The 24189-nt window shown below is 38.4% G+C and overlaps 1 protein-coding gene across 1 annotated transcript in view; it reads left to right on the top strand.

Annotated features, from left to right (window-relative positions):
• Positions 1-22468, top strand: part of LOC139743988 (nck-associated protein 1-like) — a 29761-nt gene extending 7293 nt beyond the window's left edge. Inside the window, exons 9-29 of the mRNA XM_071654455.1 lie at positions 218-374; positions 1393-1449; positions 2101-2197; positions 3075-3237; positions 3960-4051; positions 4707-4788; positions 5271-5475; positions 5832-5964; positions 10924-11043; positions 13220-13371; positions 13722-13853; positions 14371-14486; positions 15014-15116; positions 15723-15853; positions 16377-16474; positions 17187-17280; positions 17778-17860; positions 18269-18437; positions 19020-19243; positions 20902-20994; positions 21685-22468. Coding sequence (XP_071510556.1) covers positions 218-374; positions 1393-1449; positions 2101-2197; positions 3075-3237; positions 3960-4051; positions 4707-4788; positions 5271-5475; positions 5832-5964; positions 10924-11043; positions 13220-13371; positions 13722-13853; positions 14371-14486; positions 15014-15116; positions 15723-15853; positions 16377-16474; positions 17187-17280; positions 17778-17860; positions 18269-18437; positions 19020-19243; positions 20902-20994; positions 21685-21786 — 2603 coding nt within the window. The 3' untranslated portion in view covers positions 21787-22468. The remainder of the gene's footprint in view (positions 1-217; positions 375-1392; positions 1450-2100; positions 2198-3074; positions 3238-3959; positions 4052-4706; positions 4789-5270; positions 5476-5831; positions 5965-10923; positions 11044-13219; positions 13372-13721; positions 13854-14370; positions 14487-15013; positions 15117-15722; positions 15854-16376; positions 16475-17186; positions 17281-17777; positions 17861-18268; positions 18438-19019; positions 19244-20901; positions 20995-21684) is intronic.
• The last annotated feature ends 1721 nt before the right edge of the window (positions 22469-24189 follow it).

Here is a 24189-nt window from a genome sequence, read left to right as displayed (position 1 = left end):
CACTCAGTTATTGTTTTAATATGTTATCTTCTAAAAAATAGCATCATTTGAATGTTATGATCAATGGAAGGTGCTTGATAGCAAGTTATAGCCACTTACATTTGTCCTAAGATGTGCAGATATATGGTGCAGTGATTTGCATCAGAGCAATCAGCTGTGATTCTAACTATTCAAATGATAACTACCAACCCCACCCCCCTCTTCCGTGAATTCACAGTTGGGTTCATGGTGTGCCCCACCCTGCTGACTACCAACGAACGTGCCCTGGCCCTCTGGCGCCCCGCCCTGCAGAGCTCCTACTGTATCACCCTGTGCCGTGATGAGGTCTTGGTCTTCCACAAGTACATTGAGGTCTTCTTCAACTCCATCAAAGGGTGAGGAGAATCCCCCATGGCCTTCAACTCACTTGTAGCATCTTGGGGTCTGTCACACTTTACAATGGGAGAGATAGGGGAAATATCCCGTAGGCAGGAAGACTGTTTGGGTGCCACAGAAGATTTTGCAGCCAGTTTCCCCCATCCCTCCCTCTCCTCTGCCTTCCTTTGTGCCTCTGTCAACCTTAGGCCTGTCCAGTCTTGAATGTTATCTTCCCATCTCTTCTTTGGTCTTCCTCTAGCTCTCTTTCCTCTCTCTGTGCCTTGTACGATTGTTTTGGCCTGTCCTGATGATCTCACTGTGTGCCCATACCATTTGAGTTTGCATTTTCTCACGGTTGACAATAGGTCTTCAAAGGGCCTGATGGCTTGTTAGACTCGGTTTATTACCTCGTCATTGGTATTTTGGTCTTTGTTGAAGATGCCAAGTACACATTAGTGTGTGACAGCATCTCATCTCTGTGGCCTGTATTTTCCTTTCTTTACAAGACTTTACATTATTTGATGCATAAATACCCAGCTGACCAAACTTTGTGATCCTAGTGAACATGGCTAAAATAAACATTTGGCCCCAATTGTGCATTAATCAGAAAGAGAATACTACCTCGTTTCCAGTCAATACCCTGTACTATGTCATGCATGGGTAGCAGTGAGGTACTGGTGAAATAGTCACAGTACACAGCTGTATGAGTTATTCGTAGGAGTCAATAAACTACTCCAAGGCATCCATGTCTTACATTATAATATGATGAACATGGTCCGACAGCATACCTCTGTGCTCTTTTCAATACACAATATCTTAGGTGGGAGCGTTTACCTGTTGAGGATGGTTTGATTTTGCTACAACACACGTTTCCCATAGACACCTGCCCGAGTATACTCGGGACTATTCTTCAATGGGTTAACATACCCAATGTCGCCTGTGACCAATGATTTGTTTACATTTATATGTTGAAATGATTTAAGAAGAGTTAATGTCATCACTAGATCATGTTGTGTGTCTTTCTTTGTTTTCCAGATTTAGTAAGAAAGCAGCAGAAGTAAAGGATGCAGCAACTCATGCTCTGTCCAATGCGTAAGTCATATCACATCACCTACTCGTATTTGAAGTTTATTTTACTTTATTCCAAGTCATGTCACATCAATGACTTCAATTTTTTTTTTCTTCTTTAATCATAGTTATCACCAATTAAATTCAAGTCATGTCACATCACCAGTTTGAAGTGTACCCAGTATTCATCTTAAATCCATGAATGAGGAAGGGTCAGTCATTCTGTACATGAGCATCTGCCTACACCACAAATGAAAGTGTAGAAGTCCTTTTTTGTTGTTGTTGTAATTTTGAGTTGAAAAAACTTCTTGTTTTGTACTCTCAGATTACACTTGGCCCACAATTTTAGCATACATTTCTCTCTTTTTTTCTGTGAATAACGAATGACTTTTACATGTAGAATACAATATTCATGTTTTTCTCTTGCACCTTTATGATAATGTATCAATTACTCTTCATAGGGAGCACATAACTTTTTATAAACCTCAGTTTGTTTGTTTTTCATTTTTTATTTGTCAAAATAAGCATACACAGAAGTCCTGCATTGCCCTTCATTGGTATAAAGCACCTCAAATTGCATACATTATAGTTTCTTGGAGTGTTGTATTATGTCATTAAAAAAACAAACAGACAAACACACAAATATGACATTTCTTTGATATGAATCCTATCTAGCCCCAGCATGCACAAGGAGAGAAGAAAGTTCCTGCGGACAGCTCTCAAGGAACTGATTACCATCATCTCTGACCAACCTGGTCTCCTGGGGCCAAAGGTCAGTGGCAGCCATCTCACATTCAGAATCTCAGCTGTCACTCCAGCCAATCAATATATTTCCCTTCTTGGTTTGAACTGAACATGTACAATGTATGTTTGGTGCTGTGAGATTATTAGTGCTCTTGATGAGTTCATTGCTCAGATATCAAATGTGATGAAGAGCAGGTGAATGTTAAAGTCAGGATGTGATGTCTTACAGAATGAGAAAGTCAGCGTTAATATTGTTTGGTGTCATGGAAGATGTCATAAGAACAAAGATGATGATTCTTACCAAAAGAAAAAAGTGATGCTAGTCTCCTCTTTGTGCTTTAATAGCAGTCATTGTTTACTGCAGTCCTTGCAATGTGGAAAGGATGTTGTAGTGGTAGTCGTGTCAATACAGTGCAGTCCCGTTATAACAAACAAGGTTATAACGAAGTTCCGGTTACAACGAAGTCAAAATTCAGGCCACAACATTATCCACTCTATGTATTTTTATTGTTTATTTGTTCGGTTATAATGAAATTTCGATATAATGAAAGAAAACTGCCGGTCCTGAGGACTTCGTTATAACGGGAGTCCACTGTAATCCCAACCATTATTCTGCCATGACTTCAAAAGGAAAACCTCAGAGCACAATTGCACCACACCTCTCAAATATCACGGCAGCACCAAGATTTAGCTCTTGATTTTTAAACTAGAGGTCCTGGGTTTGATCTCCTCCTGGTGCACACAGCCTGTTTCCTCTTGACCCAGCTGTACAAATGGGGTACATGGCAATGCTGGGGTGATGGAGTGTAGGATTCATGGAGAGAAGCGCTCAAATTGATGAGGCGATCCTGGGTTATAAGAGGCCATACCATTGTTACAAACTCCATGTCTCTCTTTCCCCCTAGGCTCTGTATGTCTTCATGGGTCTCGCGTTTGCCCGCGATGAAGTCCTGTGGTTGGTGAGACACACTGAGCACCCCCACCCCAAGATGAAGAGCCGCCCCGTCCTGGAGGATCTTGTCGACCACCACCTCCCTGAGCTCCTCTTCTACATCGAAGAGCTACGAGGTGAAAGTTCAACTTCATGCCCAAATGATCCTGATTTACATTAATACTCATTGCTAGATGCTAACAAGAAGGTATAATGTGTAATCTTCCAGAGTTATACTGCTACATTAAGAAACACTGAAATCAGATGTATTGAAGGGCTTCCATTCTGATCACGCTAGATTGATAACATGATTGCATGGAATCTGAAGTTGCAAGATTTTTATTTCTACCGTTGATGTACAAATATCAAATGTAGGTAGCGTTTTTTAGAAGAGGAATCTATACTGTTGTACATGTCAGCATGTAAAGTCTCTTAAACTTTATACCCCTCTCAATTGTACTTGAAAGTTATTTTATTAGAAAGTGTACCACTGGATGCTGAGTTATTTAGAGGACCTGCCCCCTACCCCCCCCCCCCCCCCAAAAAAAAAAAGAAGAAAGTGCAAAACAAAATCATAACAACATAAAACTGAACAGAACAATAACAAAACTAAACTAAACAAAATAAAGACAAAGTTTCAATTTCGTGTCAAAAAATATGTATAAACAACAAACCTTACCTGCTATTTTCTGTAAGTTGACAATTAACTGCAGGACATTTGAAATTAATGGTGCATTTAGATATATTGCCAAAGCATTAAAATGTATTGGCCTATTTCTTCTGTTTCATTGAGTGAACTTATCTATCATGAGCCGCTTGTCTTATTGAATAGTGCATCATGTTTTCTTGTAAATTCTAGCTCTGGTGAAGAAGTATTTCTATGTGCTCCAGGACTACTACATCCAATACCTCAATGGCTACGATGCCATTGTCCTCAACAATATAGTGAAGGTGAGTTGAAATGGAGCTACCACCACTTTCAGTTCTGAAACATTTACAAATGCTTCTTGGCTTGGAATGACTTCATGATTTAAAATTATGAATCGATGCTAGAATACATTTTGGTATTTGCCTAATTGTGCCATCAAAAGTTATGAAGAATTTCACATGTTCATGAAATATGAGTAATATTTTTATCTGTATCTGGAGCTAAAAACAAGGCAGAAGATGATTGGTTGGTTGTGTTTGAATACAGAAAGTTGTGATGCATGGTTGATATATCTAATGGAATGAGACAGTGCCTATGTCTTCTCTCTGGTCTGTGTGTCAATCATGAATACAGTGCACTCCTGTTATAAAGAACACAGTTATAACAAAATTCCGGTTACAACAAAGTGAAAATTATGGCGCAATGTTATCCTCTCTATGTATTTTTATTGTTTATTTGTTCGGTTCTAACAAAATTTCGATATAACAAAAGTAAACTGCCGGTCCAGAGGACTTCGTTATAATGGGAGTCCACTACATCTCCCCCTAAACGAAGGCAATGTTGATCATCTCAAGGCAGGCTATTAAGATTTAAGCATTGTTCACACCGGGGCTGAAGAAACAAGATGGCCAAGCCTCGATCTATTTCAATGATTTTTATGATTTTTTTGACAACCAGAGTCTGACGATGTGTCCAGAAGATGAGTCCATCATCCTTTCCTCTTTCGTCCAAATCCTGGAGTCCCTCAACGTCAAGCAAGGTCTGTTTCCATGGATACACATCGTTGTAGTCTGTTATCAATCCAATTGGGCGCGGAAAGAGCTCTCCTTCTCACATAGTTGTTCAGCCTGAACCTTTTGCTACCAGAGCTGATTGACTTGCAATTTATTTGTGTATGATAAGAAAATAAGAAAGCTTTAGGATCACCTATTACAGTTCTTCAGATGTACAAATACAAAGACTTTGTTAGCAGATAGCTGTGGAAACTCAATTTCAAACAAGAGACAGTGTGCATATCACTAAAATCTGTGTGAAAAAAAGTGAAGAAAGAAATTACATGTATAAGATGGTTTGTGTTCACCAGTGCATTGTGTTTGGGTTTCTGTAAGTATTAAGTAATTTCTTAGTTTGGTTTGTTCTGTAACTGTTTTGATACACTTGATACACTTTATATGGAACAGGGATGTGCACTGGGCTGAACCAAATGAAGAATCATTATTTACAAAACCTCTGATTCCACAGTGAAAGACGGCGCAGCCCCGGACTTCACAGGGTTCCGCCTGGACTGGTTCCGTCTCCAGGCCTACACCAGCATCAGCCGGGCCACGCTGGTCCTGAGTGACAACACAGAGCTGGCCAGGACCATGAACACCATCATCTTCCACACCCTCATGGTGGACGCCGCGGATGAGGTTCTCATGGAAACCTCCGACCTCAGCATCTTCTGGTGAGAAAGACTTGGCTCTTCCCTTGAAATTTCTGCCTTTGTCACGAAGTGCTGGACAGTGCTGCTGTTAAACTCAGTACCAAATAGCACAGTATGCTTTTGTGTAAATGAATGGCAGAGGAGCAGCATCACATGAACAGTATTTAGTGAATCACAATATGTGTTTTTGTCAAGCCATGATGCATTTTTGTTGCATTTTTGTTACATTTAGCAGAGGAAAAAATTGCAATCATTCACATCAGCGCTGTATCTCCGTGTAGGGTCCTCTTTGACTCCTGGTAGTTTCACTTGTCGTTGCCTTTCAATGATATATACAGTTCTCCAAATTGATTTTCCTTTGGATTTACTATTGACAGCCACCATAGCCGCATCTTTGAGCGCAACTTTGAGATGGCTTTGAGCTATCCCACCCAGTCCCGCTTCTCCGTGGCTTTCCCACTCATCTGTGCCCACTTCATCAACTGCACCCATGAGCTCTGCCCAGAGGAGGTAAGTGAAACTACTGAAAACACCTTTACTTCTGGACAGGGCTAAAAGACACTGCTTCCATTTTATTTAGACACATTTCCTCTTGAGGCTTTCTCCCTGGAAAGGAGTTTTGCTAGGACATACATTGTAAGTTAACTGCTGCTTTGTGTTCATATCAGGTGGAATTGATGACTGTATCCAGCTGCGTGTGCCTTTAGGAGCTGAGAATCAAGCCACTTTGTCATTCTCCATAATCCCCATTGCTTCTTTTTGTTGCATTCACAAGTTTGTCCATCCCCAAGTGTGTCATTGTTTATCAGGAGCAGAAATCGTTCGCTCAGACGCTGCAGAAACTCTGTTATTGATAGCAATATTTGGTCCCATCCCGTACAGGAGCAATTTTTCATGATTTTTGCCAAAATTAGACCATTCAAAGACAATTCATCTGCCTCCTACTGCAAGAATTCTGAATGGGGGGGGGGGGGGGGGGGGGAATATGAAGACATTTCTAACACAAGGACTGGCTGAGTGATTACAGTCTCCTATGTCAAAACCCAAGCTTCTGTCGTTGTGTTTATCTCTGTTAAAATAAGAAGTCCTCAGTTATGAAGTTGGTGTTCCAGTCCTGCAATATTTCATGTTGCTCTTTGCATTACCAATCTCTCTTCTTTCATCTCCAGTATCTTTCATCTCTTTTCCACTCTTAAACTTTTTCGCTGGGTTCAGCTAAAGACATACATTTTATTGGAATTTGAGTAAAATTTTCATGCTTAACAGTTGTACCAATGCAGTCACTCTAATCTCATGAATTGTTATTAATACTGAATCTGTAAAAAAAAATGACATTGACATTTGACATATTAAATATTTAATTTCAGAACTTATTAAGTTATGTTTCCTTCGATAGAATTTTATTACCTTGTTGGTGTATATTTCTTATTTTTTAAATCTTTTTGTAACTTACTGGTTACAAGTGGAATAGACCCAAAAGTATTTGTACAAATTATAATACTGATTGGCTGTGATTTGCCTTGAAAGATATTTGGAGAATTCTGCATGCTATCAAAACTTTTTGATAAGTATACCCACCATGACTTACCTCCTAGTCTGTTACTATTCTGAAAATGCTTTTTGTGTGAATGAGATTAATTCATGCTTGGCATGTCTCGAGACTTGCCCTCGTTGCTATCAAAGTCTTACGTCGGGCAAATATTGAAGGTTGTCCACCCAATTTACCGGATTGATGATTTGATCACAGTTTTGGCTGCAATATTTTTTTTTCTTCTTACCAGTGTGGCATGCAAATATCGTTTGCTGCCTCTTACTTCTCCTTTGTGGTGTTGACTGGTTGTTTTATTTCGTGTCAAACTTTACATTGTGCAACATCAGCATTGATTTCTGTCAGTTCATCCCTTGTATGTAAGGTTCTCCTTAACCTTCTTTCAAAATACTTGTTTCTACCTGTGAATGTGACTGTGTATGCCTCAATTGCTTGGTTTCCTCCATGCATACGATGGCACTGAAAGCCTGTTTTCCTGTCATATGGGACAGTACTCTGTCATCCTTCCATTGGCCTCAATTACCAATGAATTTTGCATATCCCGTTGGTGATATCCTACAGGGAAAATTTCTTCAAGGTAGTGTAATACCCTCTCAGAATCAAAGTGAAAAGATTGGCATGTTACTGAGATGCGGAATTTATTACCTCCACTTCCAAATATTTGCGTAACAATGATGACAGTCTTGTACAACATGACCTGTTAGAAACAAACAAAAAATACAAAAAGTCAAGTATTAGTTTATCTCTCCCCCCCCCCAATGAAGTTAAATTGATGCCCTTGTAGTCTGTTGTTAATGTGTATCTTTTAATGTATATTTCAGACCCTAGCTTTTGCTTTGTGATCCTGAAATTCATTGTGTGCCTAAGGAGAATATTGTTTTTACAGACTCTCATGTTAATAAATGCTACCGTTAGTCATATGTTTTTGCATTGAATTCAATAAAGTATGTTTTTACATCATTTTTTCTTAAAATCATCAGTAACTAATAGTTTAAAATATTTTTCACTCTTCCATAATCCTCATGTTCACCCTGCGCTATTGAAGAATTAGGTCAAGGAGCACATTAAACCTTTTTAAGCTTTAATCATCCTGAAAAGCTGTTGCTGTCATTATTCTGCAGTGGCTATGTGCTCATCCTCATCATCAAAATTTTGCCGTCCATCGAGCGTAGAACCATCAAATACCCACTATTCTGCTGACATCACACCGTGCACATACTTTGTTCATGTTCCTCTTTTATACTTGTCTCTGATTTCTCTCTGATTTTTACTCTTGATCGGAGCTGCTACTAACCTAACTCCAACTAACCCCCCTTCTCCAGATAAATCCTCGCAACCATCGCGAGACCATTGTGTATTTCATGGACAGGGTATGTAGGGTTGTCCAATGTAGCATGACCTGTTTTTTTGCCTTCTTCTCTATATCTTTGTGTGGATGGTTGTGATGTGTGTCCATTTGTGTCTTTCCCTTTCATTGTTTTCTGCCATGTATGCCACATATCTGTGACCATTCATAATTTCATATTTCCAACTACATTAATTTGTTGAATTCAAGCAGAATGTACATATTGAAATAGGGGGATTAAAAAAAAAAAGATCAGTGCCATATTTACTTTTACAGCCATCTTGTATTTATTTCTTTCATGCTATGGAAAGCTGTAATAATTAAGACTGTGGATAAAGACTCATTGCAACTGTCAATCATTTGCAATAGAAGCAACTTGACAGAAGAATCATCAATTTGAAGATGTGAACCTGCTTTACATGTCCATGAGGAATTGTAGCACATTGTTGGAAAAGTTGTCGTAATCTTTTCCAGCTCTTAAATCTTAATACGTGTAGAGGTCAAAGGGATTTTGAAGCAGCTCATTAATTAAAAGACAACCAAACCAACATAGAAAGCATGGTTTATTTGCCTTTTGCCCAGGTACTGATAAATACAGGCCAATTTAGTTATGTTGAAGCAAACTTTGTGGCATGAAAGAAACTATTGTATAATCAGCGTTGATGCAAATTAAAGAGATCTATGCATTTTAAAAGAAAGAAAGGAAACAGACAGTATTCAAAGCCCAAAGCATGCTCTTTCCTTGTGTCTTCAGTGTATGTGTCTGTGTCTGTGTCTGTGTTTGTGTTTGTGTCCGTGTATGTGTCTTCAAAAGGTGTAATGGTGTTCTTGCATCATTTGACCCTTGTGGCTCTTATTTTCTCCAAAATATTTCCACACAAAAAAATATATCACTCCCCTGTACACTATAGATGTGCATGTTTAGTGTTAGGTGTCATAAAAACCCAAATCTTTCAAATAAACTAGTGTATCAACAGTTCATTCCTTTTATGCGCAACATCAAGACAATATCAAAGCTCATTGATACCTTTGCACTTGGTGAACACTTTCTGGTGTAGGGAAAAAATTGTTCTATGGTAACAAAATAATTGTCCATGGTTTTGTCACATTGCTTCATTGCTGTATGCTTTGTTGTATATTGGTATTCACAGCTGGGGTGTCCAAAGGCTCTATATAGAATATTTTTCATAAATTTTGGTCCGTTTTGGTGTCAGTTCTATCCCGCTGTATGAGTTGCCTTTCACTTCACGTCAAACATGCTGTTTTATTTATTATTGCTTATATCTATTTGCCATACCTTATCATATTTGGTATCGTTTTCCCCTTGAATTTCATTTGTAAGAAAATGAATCTTACTCTTTACAATGAGTATCACCATCAGGAGTTTCTTTGCAACGGTGAAAATGTTCATGCTTCTAGTTTTAAAAGCCACACTATCAAGATGTATTGTGTTAGTTGCTGTGTCTCAAATAGCGTAGTGCTTTCTATCCCAACACTCTGCTTGCAACATGATGCCAACTTGCTGCCATTTGGTGTATAGTGCATTGTCGCTAGATCAGATCAGTTTGGAATATATAGGAAACAGAGTGACATTAACAATTTTGTAGTACCTAAACGTGAGAATCCCCTCATGATATCATTCCATCTTATTTTGTAGAATTAACTTTCAGTATGCATTTGGTGTGGATCAATATTGAATGAGATTTGTAGTTTTTAAGAATTTATTTTTCAGCTTCTGCAATAAAGCAAAAAGAAACGCTATTCAAGTAATCTCATTGATATACCCAGATCTTTTATTATTGTTATTATTGTTATTATTATTATTATTATTATTACTCTTGTAGTGATTATGACTACAATATTGCTGTTCAATTTGTGTAACAAGTCATTTGATATTGTAAATTACATTACTGGATTATCTAACTGAATAAAGGTTTCTTTGAGATGAAGTAAGTCTGGTGGTGGCAGAACCTTGACCATAATGAGACATTATAGAGTATTCATCAAGTTGATAAACTTTCACTGTGCAGAGGTTCAACCACATTGCACCATATATAAAGTGGAAGAGGCTCGTGAAAGTGTTCATTAGTAAAATGCTAAGGTAAGCAATATTAGAAACTTATACTCTATCCTAAAATTATCGTGCTTGGCTAAGCTTCAAATGTGAACGTTTGAAGAAAAAAAAATGCTAAACAACTGCAGTGTATTGATATGAAGGTCTGACATGCACACAAGTTTGGGATCCTCTTGTCTTATGAATCCTTCAATAGATGTGTCAAATCTTTAATCAATTTACGTTAGATACTGTTTAATTTGTGCATTTGTCATTATGGAGAAGAATAGATGTTTCAAACATAAGATAACTAGGCCTTTGATCTTTTATATTACAGTCAGTAGGACACTGGTATATGTTTTATAGTGTATTTAGTAAAAATATAGATGAATGTATTAATGAAATATATAATATAAACAAATTTATTTGAAAAATGTCTTGTGACTGTATGTATTTTATGATTATGCAATTTGTTTGTTTGTTTCCTTTTTTTCCTCCTGTGTAATTGTGTGTCCTGAGCAGAGATTCCATGTTGGTGAGCGGAGTCTCTCAGTGACCAATGCCTTCCTTGACCGGCTGGCCAAAGAGGTGAAGGACGTGGTGACCAGGATCTGTTCTGAGCAGTGCAACCTGAGTGACCAGGTGAGGACCAAGGCCAGTCAGACGCTGCCCTGAAGCCTTCAAGCAATCTTGCTATAATACTCTTCCAGTTTTCAATATATGTGTACACAACACACACACACACACACATACATACATACATACATACATACGTACGTAAATACAAACAGATGAATCAAACGCTCTCTTTCTAATTATTGTTAGTGTACGCTTCTGTAATTCATCATATCCTAGGCCTTTTTGGCATATTCCAAATCAAAAAACCCATGTGGCAAGCACTTTAATGCGTATTGAAATCTTTAAGATTTGTTAAGAACTAATGCATCTTCTAATAATGATATCACTGCACTTTGTGTGGCTGTAGCCACTGTACATGTGGTGTAGATTCTGGAATCTTTTTGTGATATATTTATTCCAGTTCTGCTAAACATGTATGTGCCAAATCCAAGTGAGGGCGCTATCCTGAGAACAGGAGAAAAAAAGAACAGATGAATTGCTCTCAGCTGAGGATAGAGGTCAAAAGTTCATGCACTTGTAATTAACATGTATGCTCCCTCAAAATTCTAAGGGAAAATCATTAGCATAGAGCTGTTGGTCTGAACTCTTTTCTCCTCTAGTTCTTGGGATCATGTCATTACTTCTTCTTTTTTCTTTTTTTTCTTTTTTATTAGAACAACTTGAGATCAATTACAACATTTACAACAATCAGTATATGATTACAAATCACAGCAAAACAAAGAGGTTACACAAAATAGAAAGGTACATCAGCAAAAATATATTACCCTTAATTAACATCATCCATCCCCCTGCCCCCCTCCCCCAATAAGGCAAAGTGATGATTTTTATAGTTTAATCAAAACAAACTTAAATGATTTAATAAATATTAGAAAATAAAGAAAAAAATCATGATAAAAATGCAGTAGTTTTCTTAGCAAATAAATGATAACATTGATGGACACCAGATGGTCATATAAAGCAATATACATATATAAGATTTTCAATTACTACATCAAATAAACTGAATTATACAATTACTAAACTTGGGTCGGATGACAAAATATGAAATATGATGTCCACAATCAAGTATTGCTAAAATAAACACTTATAGAGTACAGTATCGTTACAAAAAGGAAACACTAAATCTCAACAAATTATCTTATTTGAACATAAAATAAAACAATTATGTTCTAATGTTCTTATGATGTGTTGACTATAAAGAAAGAATTATATATCAAATCACCATTTTTTGAAATGTGCAGGTAACTTATTTCTTTTCTTGGCTATCGAATATTCTAGCTCCTGCTGTTTTTTCACAAATGCTTTAAACAAAGCATAGTTTGGCAGGTTATTCTTAAATTTACAGATATAAATATGATACTTCAAAAGTAAAAACAAATGTGTTATAAATTTATCAGTTGAAATGCCAAACATTTTTTCGAAAGTTAGTGACATTTATTTGAACATTATTTTGGGAAATTTTGGAAAAAAGAGCTAATGAAATAGGAATAACCTTTTCACACTCACAAAATAAGTGAGCCATTGTTTCCTCACTTTTATCACAAAAGACACAATTAGGTGAATCTTTGGATTTAATCTTAAAAAGGAAATCATTTAATGCAATAGCTGTATGAAAAATCTTAAAATAAAATGATCTCAGTTTAGTATCAATGGTACAAAAAAAATTTGCTCTATGAACTTTTTCCCAATTAATGATCACCGGTATAAATAAACATTTATCTCAGTAGGCATATCTTTTGTCGGGAGTGTGCGATCCAAATAATAAATTGTACGTATTCTTCGGGACTTTTTTAAAACTCAATAGTTTGTGTACAATTGTTTCATGAACACCAACAATATCAGGGTCAAAATTCTCCAACCACTCTTCCGGAATGTTTCTAACTAAAAAATTGTATTTCCTTCTTTCTGTTTCTTGGACTCCAAAATCTAACACAAGCTCTTCAAAGAGTTTATGGCCTGCAAATCATGTCATTACTTGCTTTGATGCATACAGCTTTAATTTGGCAACTCAAATAAAGATATCATAAATAGAGTCCAGAATCTAGGCTACCTTACAAGCAGACAATATGCCATAACCATGTCATGGAGATGAATCATTGGATGCGTTGGCTGCTTGATGATTAAATGTGTTGCCACTGCTGAATGACTGGGGATGACTTGTCTCTCCACCATCTGACAGCTCCTGCCCAAGAATGCTGCCCCGATCCACATCAAACACGAGCTGCAGCGCAAGAGCAAGCAAACAGTGGACAAGAACCGACTGAAAACTCTGGTGGAGAACCCTATGCCAGGCACAGAGAGTTTCCGCAAGACCAGAGAGAATCTTACTGAGTAAGTCCTTTGTTTTCATTATGAGGTGCAGCAAAGTTGAGCAACAATTTTTAACCGGGAGTCACTCAATTGATGCAAATTGTGACTTCAAGCTCACATGTTCAAGTTCCTCTCTGAGCAGTGTTTTTGTGTGTAGTTTTAATAGCTCATATTGGATGACAGGATTAGCAGGAAATTGATTGCATCTGTACCACCAAATCATGTTGATCTGGTTGTTAAAATGTTTATTGGATGTCAAATTTGGCTGGGGAGATGGCGTAAGTCCAGTTTGTTCACTGTGAAGTAATTGTCCAGCCCTGGTTATCCCATTTACACATTGTGACACGTGATTACGTTGGCTGACCCACCAGATTTGACCGTCTTCACATCTCCCTGTCTGAGCTGTGTACGGCCATTAACCACGCCTCCAAGATCCTGGTGTGGGACCACACCTTTGCTCCTAGAGAGTACCTCATTCAGCATCTGGAGGCGAGATTTGCCAAGTAAGTCTTTGAGCACGTCTCTGACAGTGTCACCATTCATGAAGCGTACATAATTATTCTTTCATACACTGGTATATTTCTCATCTATTCTCTCTTGTTTGTTTGTTTGTTTTAAATCTTGGCTGTATATTTGATCATGAAGAACTTTTGTCACAGGTTTTTCCCTGCTCTGTCACCATATCCATTGTAGTGTAGCCTCTCGTGCTGTTTATGATAGCATGTTTGGTTATAGATGATGAGCACTGTGGCCATAAAAATCTCACCAGGTGGGCTATTAAATTCTCATCTCTTGGTTGAATTCTTACAAAAAGTGAAAAAAGCCTTGTCATTATTTTTCAGACAGGGCTGCTGTCTGTCATTTAATATTTCCTCTTGATTGATACTTATTTCTTTCAAGAAATCTTGCAGTTGAGAATGAATGTCTCAAAAGTCCCTATCAGGGCTCTTGACTCTGTGTATGTTTGAGTGTGTGAATATGTGTGTTTATTGTGGTGGATTATTTTCTTTTTTGTGACAGAGCCCTCGTTGGCATGATGATGTACAGCCCTGAGACTAATGAGATAGCCAAACCTTCGGAGCTTCTCACCAGTGTTAGGACATACATGAATGTCCTCCAGAGCATCGAGAGCTATGGTGAGTCCCACGATGAAGTCTGTAGATTCCTCCACGTTTCGTGTTAAGGTTGAGCATTATGCAGAGCTTGCCACACCCATGACTTATGTATTCCTTTATGTGGTTCATTTTGAATGCTTATGCTGAAGTGGAGCATGTAACGGTTAATTGCAATTATGAACAGAGACTATTATTAATTATTGTGCACATTCCTCAGTACCAGGACTCATTTGCTCATTCACATATTTCAAAAGTATGATAATTCTAATCATATCTCATGGACTAGATCTATGTGGCATGTTTCCAAAGATGGACAGATAACCACAAAATCTGTGTAACTGAAAATATTTGCGATTTCATTGATTGGAGGCACTATTTAGATTATGAATGTTAATCCACAATCTCTCTCATGTGTTCAATTCTAATGTCATTATTTGTGTATTCTGTCATACTATGAATGTAACGCTTGTCGATACTATGAAAAAAAAAAGACATCTTTTTCCCGACCCTGTTTCTCACTTAATCTAATCTTTGCAATTTGTCCCCAGTCCAAGTGGACATTACGCGAGTCTTCAACAACGTGATGCTGCAGCAGACACAGCAACAAGACAGCCATGGGGAGAAGACCATCACCATGCTGTACACAAACTGGTAGGAATTACCCTCAGAATCAACTCACTATCATCTACCATGTGGAGTGCAATATCTCTGGCACATTGAAGAACCAGTCAAAGCAAAAGCTAGTCTGCAAATGCTTTAGCTCAGATCTGTGTGGTGATCTATCAAGAAATTCACTTGATAGCTTTTATACAAGACTTGCCATTGGCAGTGGCCCGATGGCCCAAGGCCACTAAAAATTATTGTTGGGCCACCAAATTTATCTTTTGGTAACCCGATTGGGCAACTAAGATTCAAAATGGGTTGTTACTCTTGCTTTTATTTTGGGCACTACATATCTTTTTCGGGCCAACAAAATTTCAGATTTATAGATTGTGGTGGTCCAAACAGGCCATCTGACAAAATAGTTGAAGTCAAGCTATGAAAAATATGTGTGTGTTTATATAGATATATATATATATTTTTTCCCCTATGATCTTTGGTCGAAGTCACGTTGCTGTAACTGCAGACTTCAATTGAGTGGATTGTCTTATCAATTTTCAGTTGCAAATTTCTTTAAAAAGATGTCCTTTTCTACGACAAATTTTTGTCTTTTGCTTCAAGATTATTGAAAGATATTTCTTTCCTTTGCCATCGCAGGTATCTGGAGGTGTTCCTACGCAAGGTGACCACGTGCCACATCATCTACTCCCCTCACCAGAAGGCTTTTATTAGTCTGGCCCCTGACAAACAATTGCCTTTCAATGCAGAGGAGTACACCGATGTCACAGGTGAGGGACGGAGCTAGATGACGACGGTGGTGATTGATACCCAGAATACCGCTCATTTTTGTCCATGTCTTTCATTTGCTATCAATATTTACTCATCAAGTTGAAGATATCATATGTATTTTGATTCTGCATGTTTTCTATCTGTTCATTGTCTCAGGTTGATTCATTCTTTACAAATGATCCGTCATTGTATATTGATCGATGTAAGCTCAGGTACAGAGTGCCACAGCAAAACTGTTCAGTAATAAAATGAGGTAATGCTGTGATCAGATGTGAAACTATGCACTGTGTGCTATGGATTTTGTAATGTTTTCCTCTTTTTTTTTTTGGTTGAGATTTCCAAGTTAACTGATATTTGCAAAAATTAGCAACATGCCACATTATTGCCTCCTTATACATTGCAATGTTTATTTGTCTCTAGTATAGAGAGTCAGTGACTTTTCATATGAAAAGAGACACAACTTGAATTTTTTCATTCTGCCTTGTGCTCTTTAATGTTGGTATATTTTATGTTTGTCAACAGAGCTACGGTCCCTTGCTGAGCTGATTGGAGCCTACGGTATGAAGTTCCTTCATGAGAGTTTGATGTGGCACATTGCTAGTCAGATGGGCGAGCTCAAGGTAAGTGAATTCCCAGCCGGAATCTTATCAGAGATCACTTCCAATCTTGCATCCCTGGAAATTGGGAGATTTCAGCAATTTAGTTTGTATTGTTGTAACTTTTGTGGTTTATTACAATAGACCTCCTTCATTGCACATATTTTAATTCTTCATTAATGGAAATGAAAAATAAATGAATGAATGAATGAATGAAAAAATGAATGAAATGAATTCTACACATCACTTTTTGTGTAATTTTGGTGTATGAATATCACTATGCCAGATTTAGAGTAGTGACATTTTGACAATATCACAGGCACAAGTCAGTAATTGTAAATAGGCCAAGGTCCTCTGAGACAGTATCCTAGTATTCATGGCCAGTGGTTACAGTGAAAAGGGAAGTTTTGCCCTTTCGCCGGTAGCTCTCAAATAAGTACGAAGAAAAGGTAGTCCCTAGACGAACTTTATGATGGTCTTAGGATTAGTTTGATACAAATTGGCATGCACTGAATTTGTAATTACAAGATATGTTCATAAACCAAATAAGAAACAGAACCCCGTAGTATTTGCTTTAAGTTTGGAACTGTGAGAGAGAAAGGAGCTTAATTTGACCAGCACAGAGTCAATATTTGGCGGGGAGGTAACGTGTGATGTATGCATGTATTGCAGGCAATTGTGGATCTGCTCACTCAAAAGCCATGTGGCCACCCCCTTTCACTTTCTAACTCACCAGAAACTCGTGATCGAGAACAAGGATGTGCTAGCCCAACTGAGAACCAACTTCGACAAGCCGGACATCATGGCGCAGCTGTCACAACAACTCAAACGTGAGATTTTACACCCGGGCAATCCTTGCCTTAACTCATCACGTCCCGGAAACTATTTACGTCATTTTGTGCTATATCTTTGTACTAATACTGTTGATATTCATTTTTGGCATTTCACAAGGTAGAAAAAAAAGGGAAAAACTTTCACATGTTAATCCTTTGTCGTCTATATATCATAGTTTGTTTCTATCGGAGAGATTTCAAAAGCCTCATACTATCTAAATTCACAGCTGATTCTTAACTTGGCAACACATTTTAGAAGATTGAAGTTCTTGTTTCTCAAATTGGCAAGTGATTGGAAATGTCGTTATTATTATCTGTGCAGAATTAATATCTTTAAACAATTCTTGTCAAGTCTTCCCCAGTTTATTATATGCAGTGAAATTCAGATGTGCCACTTTAATGAAAACAGGACAGTTGTCGTCTCTGAAAGTAGACATCTCGTATGAATGTATAGACATATTCTCTATCTCTCTCCATCTCCATTCCTATACTAGATGTGGACAACCTCTTGATGCGGCTCAACATCATTGGCATCATCCTAGCCTTCAAGGCCCTGACCCAGGAGGCACTCAGTGAAGTAAGTCACCTGCTGATGGAGCAGAGAGGGGTTCAATGTTTTCAACCACAATGTGTAGTCAGTAGACTGCACTGGATTTTTGTTCCTCTGTGTCCTCCAATCATAATGGCGTTAACTCCAGCCAGTCGCTGCACTATTCAAATGGTCACCTTTCTGCAACTGTGTAGCTAGTAGGGCTACGTTACAGCTCATGTGTGCAGTTGACATTAGAGATCTATTCAGCCAATCACTTACAGGACCTTGTGTATCATTTTTAGATATATGGAGAATCACTGCATATTGGGTTGAACCCCAGCATGGAGAAACATGTGAAGTAGTTTAATTATTGATATTTGGTGATTTTATAGTACTGTATTGCTTTCGTCAGATAAATGAGTCATGCAGTGTTTGTTTGCTCTTTCGCATCAGGTGCTGGCTCGCAGAGTACCATTCCTGTACAGTGCCATCATTGACTTCAAGGAGCATGTAAGAGCCGCGGGACAGGACGCCATCACTGTTGACACACTAGCCAGCAGCGTAGGGCTGTCCTGTAACGTGGACCCTGCCTTGGTCAGTGCTCTGCGCTCCGAGAAGGAAAGTAAGTATCGTTCTGCAACCATTTTGCCGAGAAAGACAGGAAATGTATTCTAGAAGTGTTGTAAATATGTTTCAGAGGCTATTACAAGGTTTACAAGCCCTTTATGTTTTATGTTATTTGATGTGAGCATGTCATATACATTGTATTTTGTCTATAGACTGGGCAATATAAAAGACTTCAGTTGCTCACATGCATACCCACATACATACACACTGCCACTCACAAAAACACTCTTTACTGGCGGATACAGTCTGGTCATCTTTCTGTGCATAGAAGAGAAAATTCTTTTCTCCTGTGTATTAAAATTGCATCGAAAACAATTACTCACCTTTTTCCTCCACATCCCCCTCCTGTCCAGCTATTGATGTTTCTTTGATAATGCAAAGTTCCATTGGAATATGCTTTATGCATGCACCAAGGCAAAATATGAAAGGTTTGGAAAAACAGCTGTATAGGTTGTATGAAACAGACTGTTGAGTACTTACAGCTGTACACCAGATGATATCGTAACATTTCTCACAAAGTTTGGTGGTGTTTCAAGTATTTTTATTTATTTGTTTTTTTTTTGTTCTTTCCCTCCAGTTGACCCTGATCAGGATTACAACCTCTCCTGTCTCCTCATGGTCTTCATCGCCGTCTCGCTGCGCACCCTTGCCCGCAGCGATGGCACCATCTACCACCCGATGTACGACGCCCACCCAAACAACTGCCATTGCTATGCCAAGGCCATCAATGCCATTGCGGGGGCGCTCTTCTCTCTCCACGGACGCGGGGACATTGAGGACCGGCTGCAAGAGTTCTTAGCTGTAAGAAGATTATTGATATTATAACCATTTACTGTGCCATTTAGTTGCTGTCATGCTCATTTTTATGCCTCCGCCACGAAGTGGTGCCGGAGGCATTATGTTTTCGAGTTGTCCGTCCGTCCGTCCGTCCTTCCGTCCGTCCGTCCGTCCGTCCGTCCGTCCGTCCGTCCTTCCGTCCGTCTGTCCTTCCGTCCGTAATGAATTTTGTGGACAGCGTAACTAAAAAACCTTTTGAGGTATCCTGATGAAACTTGGCATGTATGTGTATTAGGGGGTGAAGTTGTGCCTATCAACTTTTGGGTGCACATGCTCAAGGTCAAAGGTCAAAAGGTCAAGGTCAAATACATAAAATTTCACTATTTCCACCATATCTGTGCAATGCCTGAAGACATTTTCTTAAAACTTAGTGTATACATGTATTACCCAATTAAGATTCTCTGGTGGAAGTTTGGGGTCATGAGGTCAAAGGTCAAAAGGTCAAGTAACAATATTAAAACTTCACTTTTTTCTCCATAACTTGGAAATTGATCAAGGTATCTTCATGGAACATAGTATATATACATGTACTGACTGGCAGTGATTATCTGGAGAATTTAAGGTTCATGGGGTCAAAGGTCAGGGGTCAAAGTTCGAGGGCAACACTTCAATATTTTACTATTTCCCTCATATTTATGCAATGCCAGCAGGATTTTTTTTTTACACTTGGTGTATGCATGTATAACCTGATAGAGATTCTCTGGAAACTTTTCTCTTACTTTTTTCTTTTCTATTTTTGCCTCAAAGGTCAAAAGGTCAAAGATCAAGGGAAAGTGCTAAACTAACTTTTTCCGCCATATCTCAGAAGTGGCTCAAGTTATCTTGAAACTTTCTTCATATTTATGCATGTTCTGCCTGACAGTGATTATCCTATGAATTTTAGGGTCAAAGGCCAGATGAAAATGGTAACAATGTACTTTTCAATACAGAAATTGCACTTCTTCTCCATACCTTGAAAATTACTCAATGCATAAACTTATGAATGGGCAAAGTCAAGTTAAAGTCCTTAAATCCCCAAATACATGTTCTCCCCAATTAAACCTAGGTCAAGGAAGGTGAACATTCAACACATTTGTGACAAACTTGTCATTTTAATATTTTGCAAATTATGTGAAAATGAAATCACACATTGTCCACATGTACTATAGACCTATTAGGAGAATCATGCATTGTGGCGGAGGCATACCAGTCGCCTTAGCGACATTTCTAGTTTTGGTACTCAAATTAGATCAAATGTTAAAGGGATGGTATAGTATTGGTGGAAATGAGGATTGGGCTTTTAACTTTTTGCGAGATACCAAGAAATCACTTGTGATCATGCATCTGACCAGTCATTTGAAGGTTCTTTGTAGAGAGACAGAGTCTATTTTAAAATTGATTTCCAAACTTAAGATAAGTTAACTTTGCAGTTTGCTTAGGTGTAGATAAGCAGACAGTTTTGACAAATATTATTGTATCAGTGTCAATTATTGATGTTGAGAAACAATTCCACGTTGTAAATGCATAAGTTTGTTTAGATTTATGCTCTTTTGACTCGACTTTAAAACAAATTTCAAGCAGTGGCTTGACATGGCTGTTTGACACTTCAGTTTGACCTCTCCTTCCCCGTTTGTGCTCTCCAGCTGACCTCCTCAAACATGCTGCACCTTGGCCAAGAAACAGACAAGCAGATCACCATCAAGGGCCGGGAATCCCTCCATCTTCTCCTGGATCAGGTGGGTACACACATCAGTCACATGACTCTCCTCACTAGTCACATGATTCCTCCCATCAGTCACATGACTTTCCTCACTTGTCACATGATTCCTCCCATCAGTCACATGACTTTCCTCACTTGTCACATGATTCCTCCCATCAGTCACATGACTTTCCTCACTTGTCACATGACTTTCCTCACTTGTCACATGATTCCTCCCATCAGTCACATGACTTAACCAATAAATTGTAAAAGAAAACATATTGACCAGCAGGAAACATTTGGAAGTAAATTGACTCAAGACTTAAGTTGTTGCTGTGGTTCCTCTTTCTTGTGGTTGACCTGATGACTATCAGTGATATTCTGAAAGTATTTCACTTTGTAGTTCCACTACTGATAGTGTTATGCTCTTTCTCCAACTGCTCACAATATATGCCAACAAGTGTTATATTAATTGAATGTGATATTCAGTAAATGATATGTATTTACATGATATTAGTTTTTGACACTTTGCAGAAAGCAAATAATAGTAAAGATAATAACTGTACTAGCAAGTAACAACAGTAATTTGCGATGAGTAATGTTTTCCTGTTAACGGAATCTGCATAAAACTTTCATGATTCTTTGATAGATAACTCAAAGAGTGTATTTAAAAGGACAGATTGGTTTTGAATCAACTTGTCTTTGCTCCCTATGTGTCTGTGTGTAGATTGTGAAGGAGTCACCATTCTTGACCCAAGACCTCCTGGAGTCGTGCTATCCGTACGCCCTGCTGAGGAACGCCTACCACACCGTCCTCAAGAGGGACTGAGGGAAAAGCGCAAGACAGGAGCAGTTTGTCTGTACATGCACACATACACACACACATACACACATACAAACACACACACACACAGACACATACACATACGCACACATATCTCTGCTGAGAAACACCAAGCATTTCGCATGGGAACTGAGAGAAATTAATCTCTCTTCTCTCGTTGATTTTCTTGTGTTCTCGTGCCGTACAGTAGAACAAGTTTCTCTACGGAAGTGGTTAAAAATTACTGAAGTGACCTCTGTAAACAGATGGCCATAGTGTAAAGGTTGCTACAATATGTATGTGATTGGACCTTTAATTCTTGCGAGGGAGAACCTATTATGTGCCATGTGAATCCTGTAGTGTAATGCATGGATAGAGAAAATAATGGATTTTAAGATTTTGTAAAAGTTGCTACTCTTCACATACCATGCATCACAATTTTTATGTGTAGAAATCAGCAAAATCACAATGTACTCATTACACTGTGTTCTGTATCATTTGTTTATTGGTTTATGTGCCTCTGTTATTTGTGAGTAAATAAAGAGAATACATAAACCCCCCTCCTCCACCACACCATCCTACCTCTCCCACCCCTGCACCAGCCTCATCCCTACCCTTCTCTCTTCCACCTTCCCTTCCCACCACCCAATTCCATCCTTTCTCCCCCAACTCTTCACAAACCTTTAGCTTACCCCTTCCATATTCCCCTGCCCCACACCATCCCTCTTCCCCCACCCCTTCCCTCCTTCCAACCCATTTACAAGCCCCTTCTCCCCCCCCCCTTTCTCCTCCACCAGCTCCTACCCCCACCCCTTCCCCAGTCCACAATGGCTCGTTTGTGGTAGAAAGGTCATAGGAGGGGAGTTTTCAACGAATTGTTCTCTTCTTTACATTTTGTACGCCACCACTCACAAATGCTATTAATCTGGACTTGGAACTGCTTGGGCTGAGACGATGGTAAAGTTGACCCATATGAACCATTTTCTATTTTCCCGTGCCCCCTCCACATAATAAGTCTGAGTGATGAATGGTAAATATATTGTATGTTTACACCAACTCATGCATGTTACTGAGAGTGCCTACTTCAAGTAGTTAATTGGCGCCCAAATCAACAGTAAATAGATGTCCAAAAATATCAGTTGATATTCTCAATATTCTCATATTTATTCATTGTGCTCCTTAAAACATATTTGGTTTGCTATTTTTTTTTCCAAACTGTGCTTTCATATAATGCCCAATGCAGAAGTGATTTTTTTGTACAATACACAAGCCATTTTTGTGTTCTAGCTGTAAAAAGATACAATAAGATATTAAAAAGAAGATAATGTATTTTGATATGGCCTATAAAATACATTTGACATTTAATTGTATATTCTGCATTACATATGTATATAAGTTTCCAACAGTTTCTGTTGCCATTTGCCTGTTATTTTGTACCCATGAACTATTGTAGAAATGTCTATGTATGCCATCCTTTGATATATAGAAGAATTAAGAGTGTTTAACAGGCCAGGTGGCTATAAGTCTGTGAATATTTGAACAAGGGAGGCTATACCAGCTTGCATGCTTTAATTCTACCTTCAGTGGCTAAATGTAAGATTCACGAACGTGATGAATTAGAAATGTATTTATTCTGTTGTATAAATGCCACATTGAAGCTTTTCTTGTCGTCATTATTGTAGGAGGTGGGCGTACCAACCAAAGTGGAAATGCATGCATCGTGTAGCTGTTTAGCTCAGTGCTAGTACTAGGGAGACTCAGTGACCAAAATGTCCACACAAAATGAAGTGAGATAATACCACATGAAGTATTAAGTACATGGTAGTACTTTGGGCCCATATTTATATAGAAAATTAGTCAAATAGTCTACTATATTGTCATACTGACACTCATTATGGTCACTGCATTTCATAACAAAGACTTAGAGTTGTTTGATATTTTACCTTTCCAAGCATGGCTTCTCGTTAAAGACGTAGCACCCGTAGATGCTCTGGAACGACTATGTGAAGGAATATAATTAGGAAGAAGAAGCTCAGGTAGTCGTATCATATGATACAGCGGAGCTGTTTCACTGGTGTTTTTATACTTCTCACACATGTTGCATAAAGGAAGATTTGTGATTAGAGCTTGTTGTCATGATGCTGGTCAGTAATTAACTTTTCACACTGTAGAGAGCTCCGCAAATTGTTAAAAAACATCAAACTTCTTTTGAAGCGTCTTCCCATATTTTTTTATATTCCCTTTCAGCTCTTTGGTAGGATTATGTTGAAGTTTTCTTCCAGTCCCCCCCCCCCCCCACACTTTGTTATCTATCTCTCACTCTTTCACTTACATCTCTCTTGCTCTGTCATAGTGAAACTCCCTTTCAGCATCTCCAGTTCATAAATGCTGCTGAATTCAAGGAAGTGC

This window comes from Diadema antillarum, unplaced genomic scaffold (genome assembly GCF_040938485.1).
Source record: "Diadema antillarum isolate AM-2024a unplaced genomic scaffold, OU_Dant_1.0 seq00001126_RagTag, whole genome shotgun sequence".
Classification (NCBI taxonomy): Eukaryota; Metazoa; Echinodermata; class Echinoidea; order Diadematoida; family Diadematidae; genus Diadema; species Diadema antillarum.
Note: the sequence above shows the minus strand (reverse complement) of the source record. Positions and strands in the feature narration are given on the sequence as shown.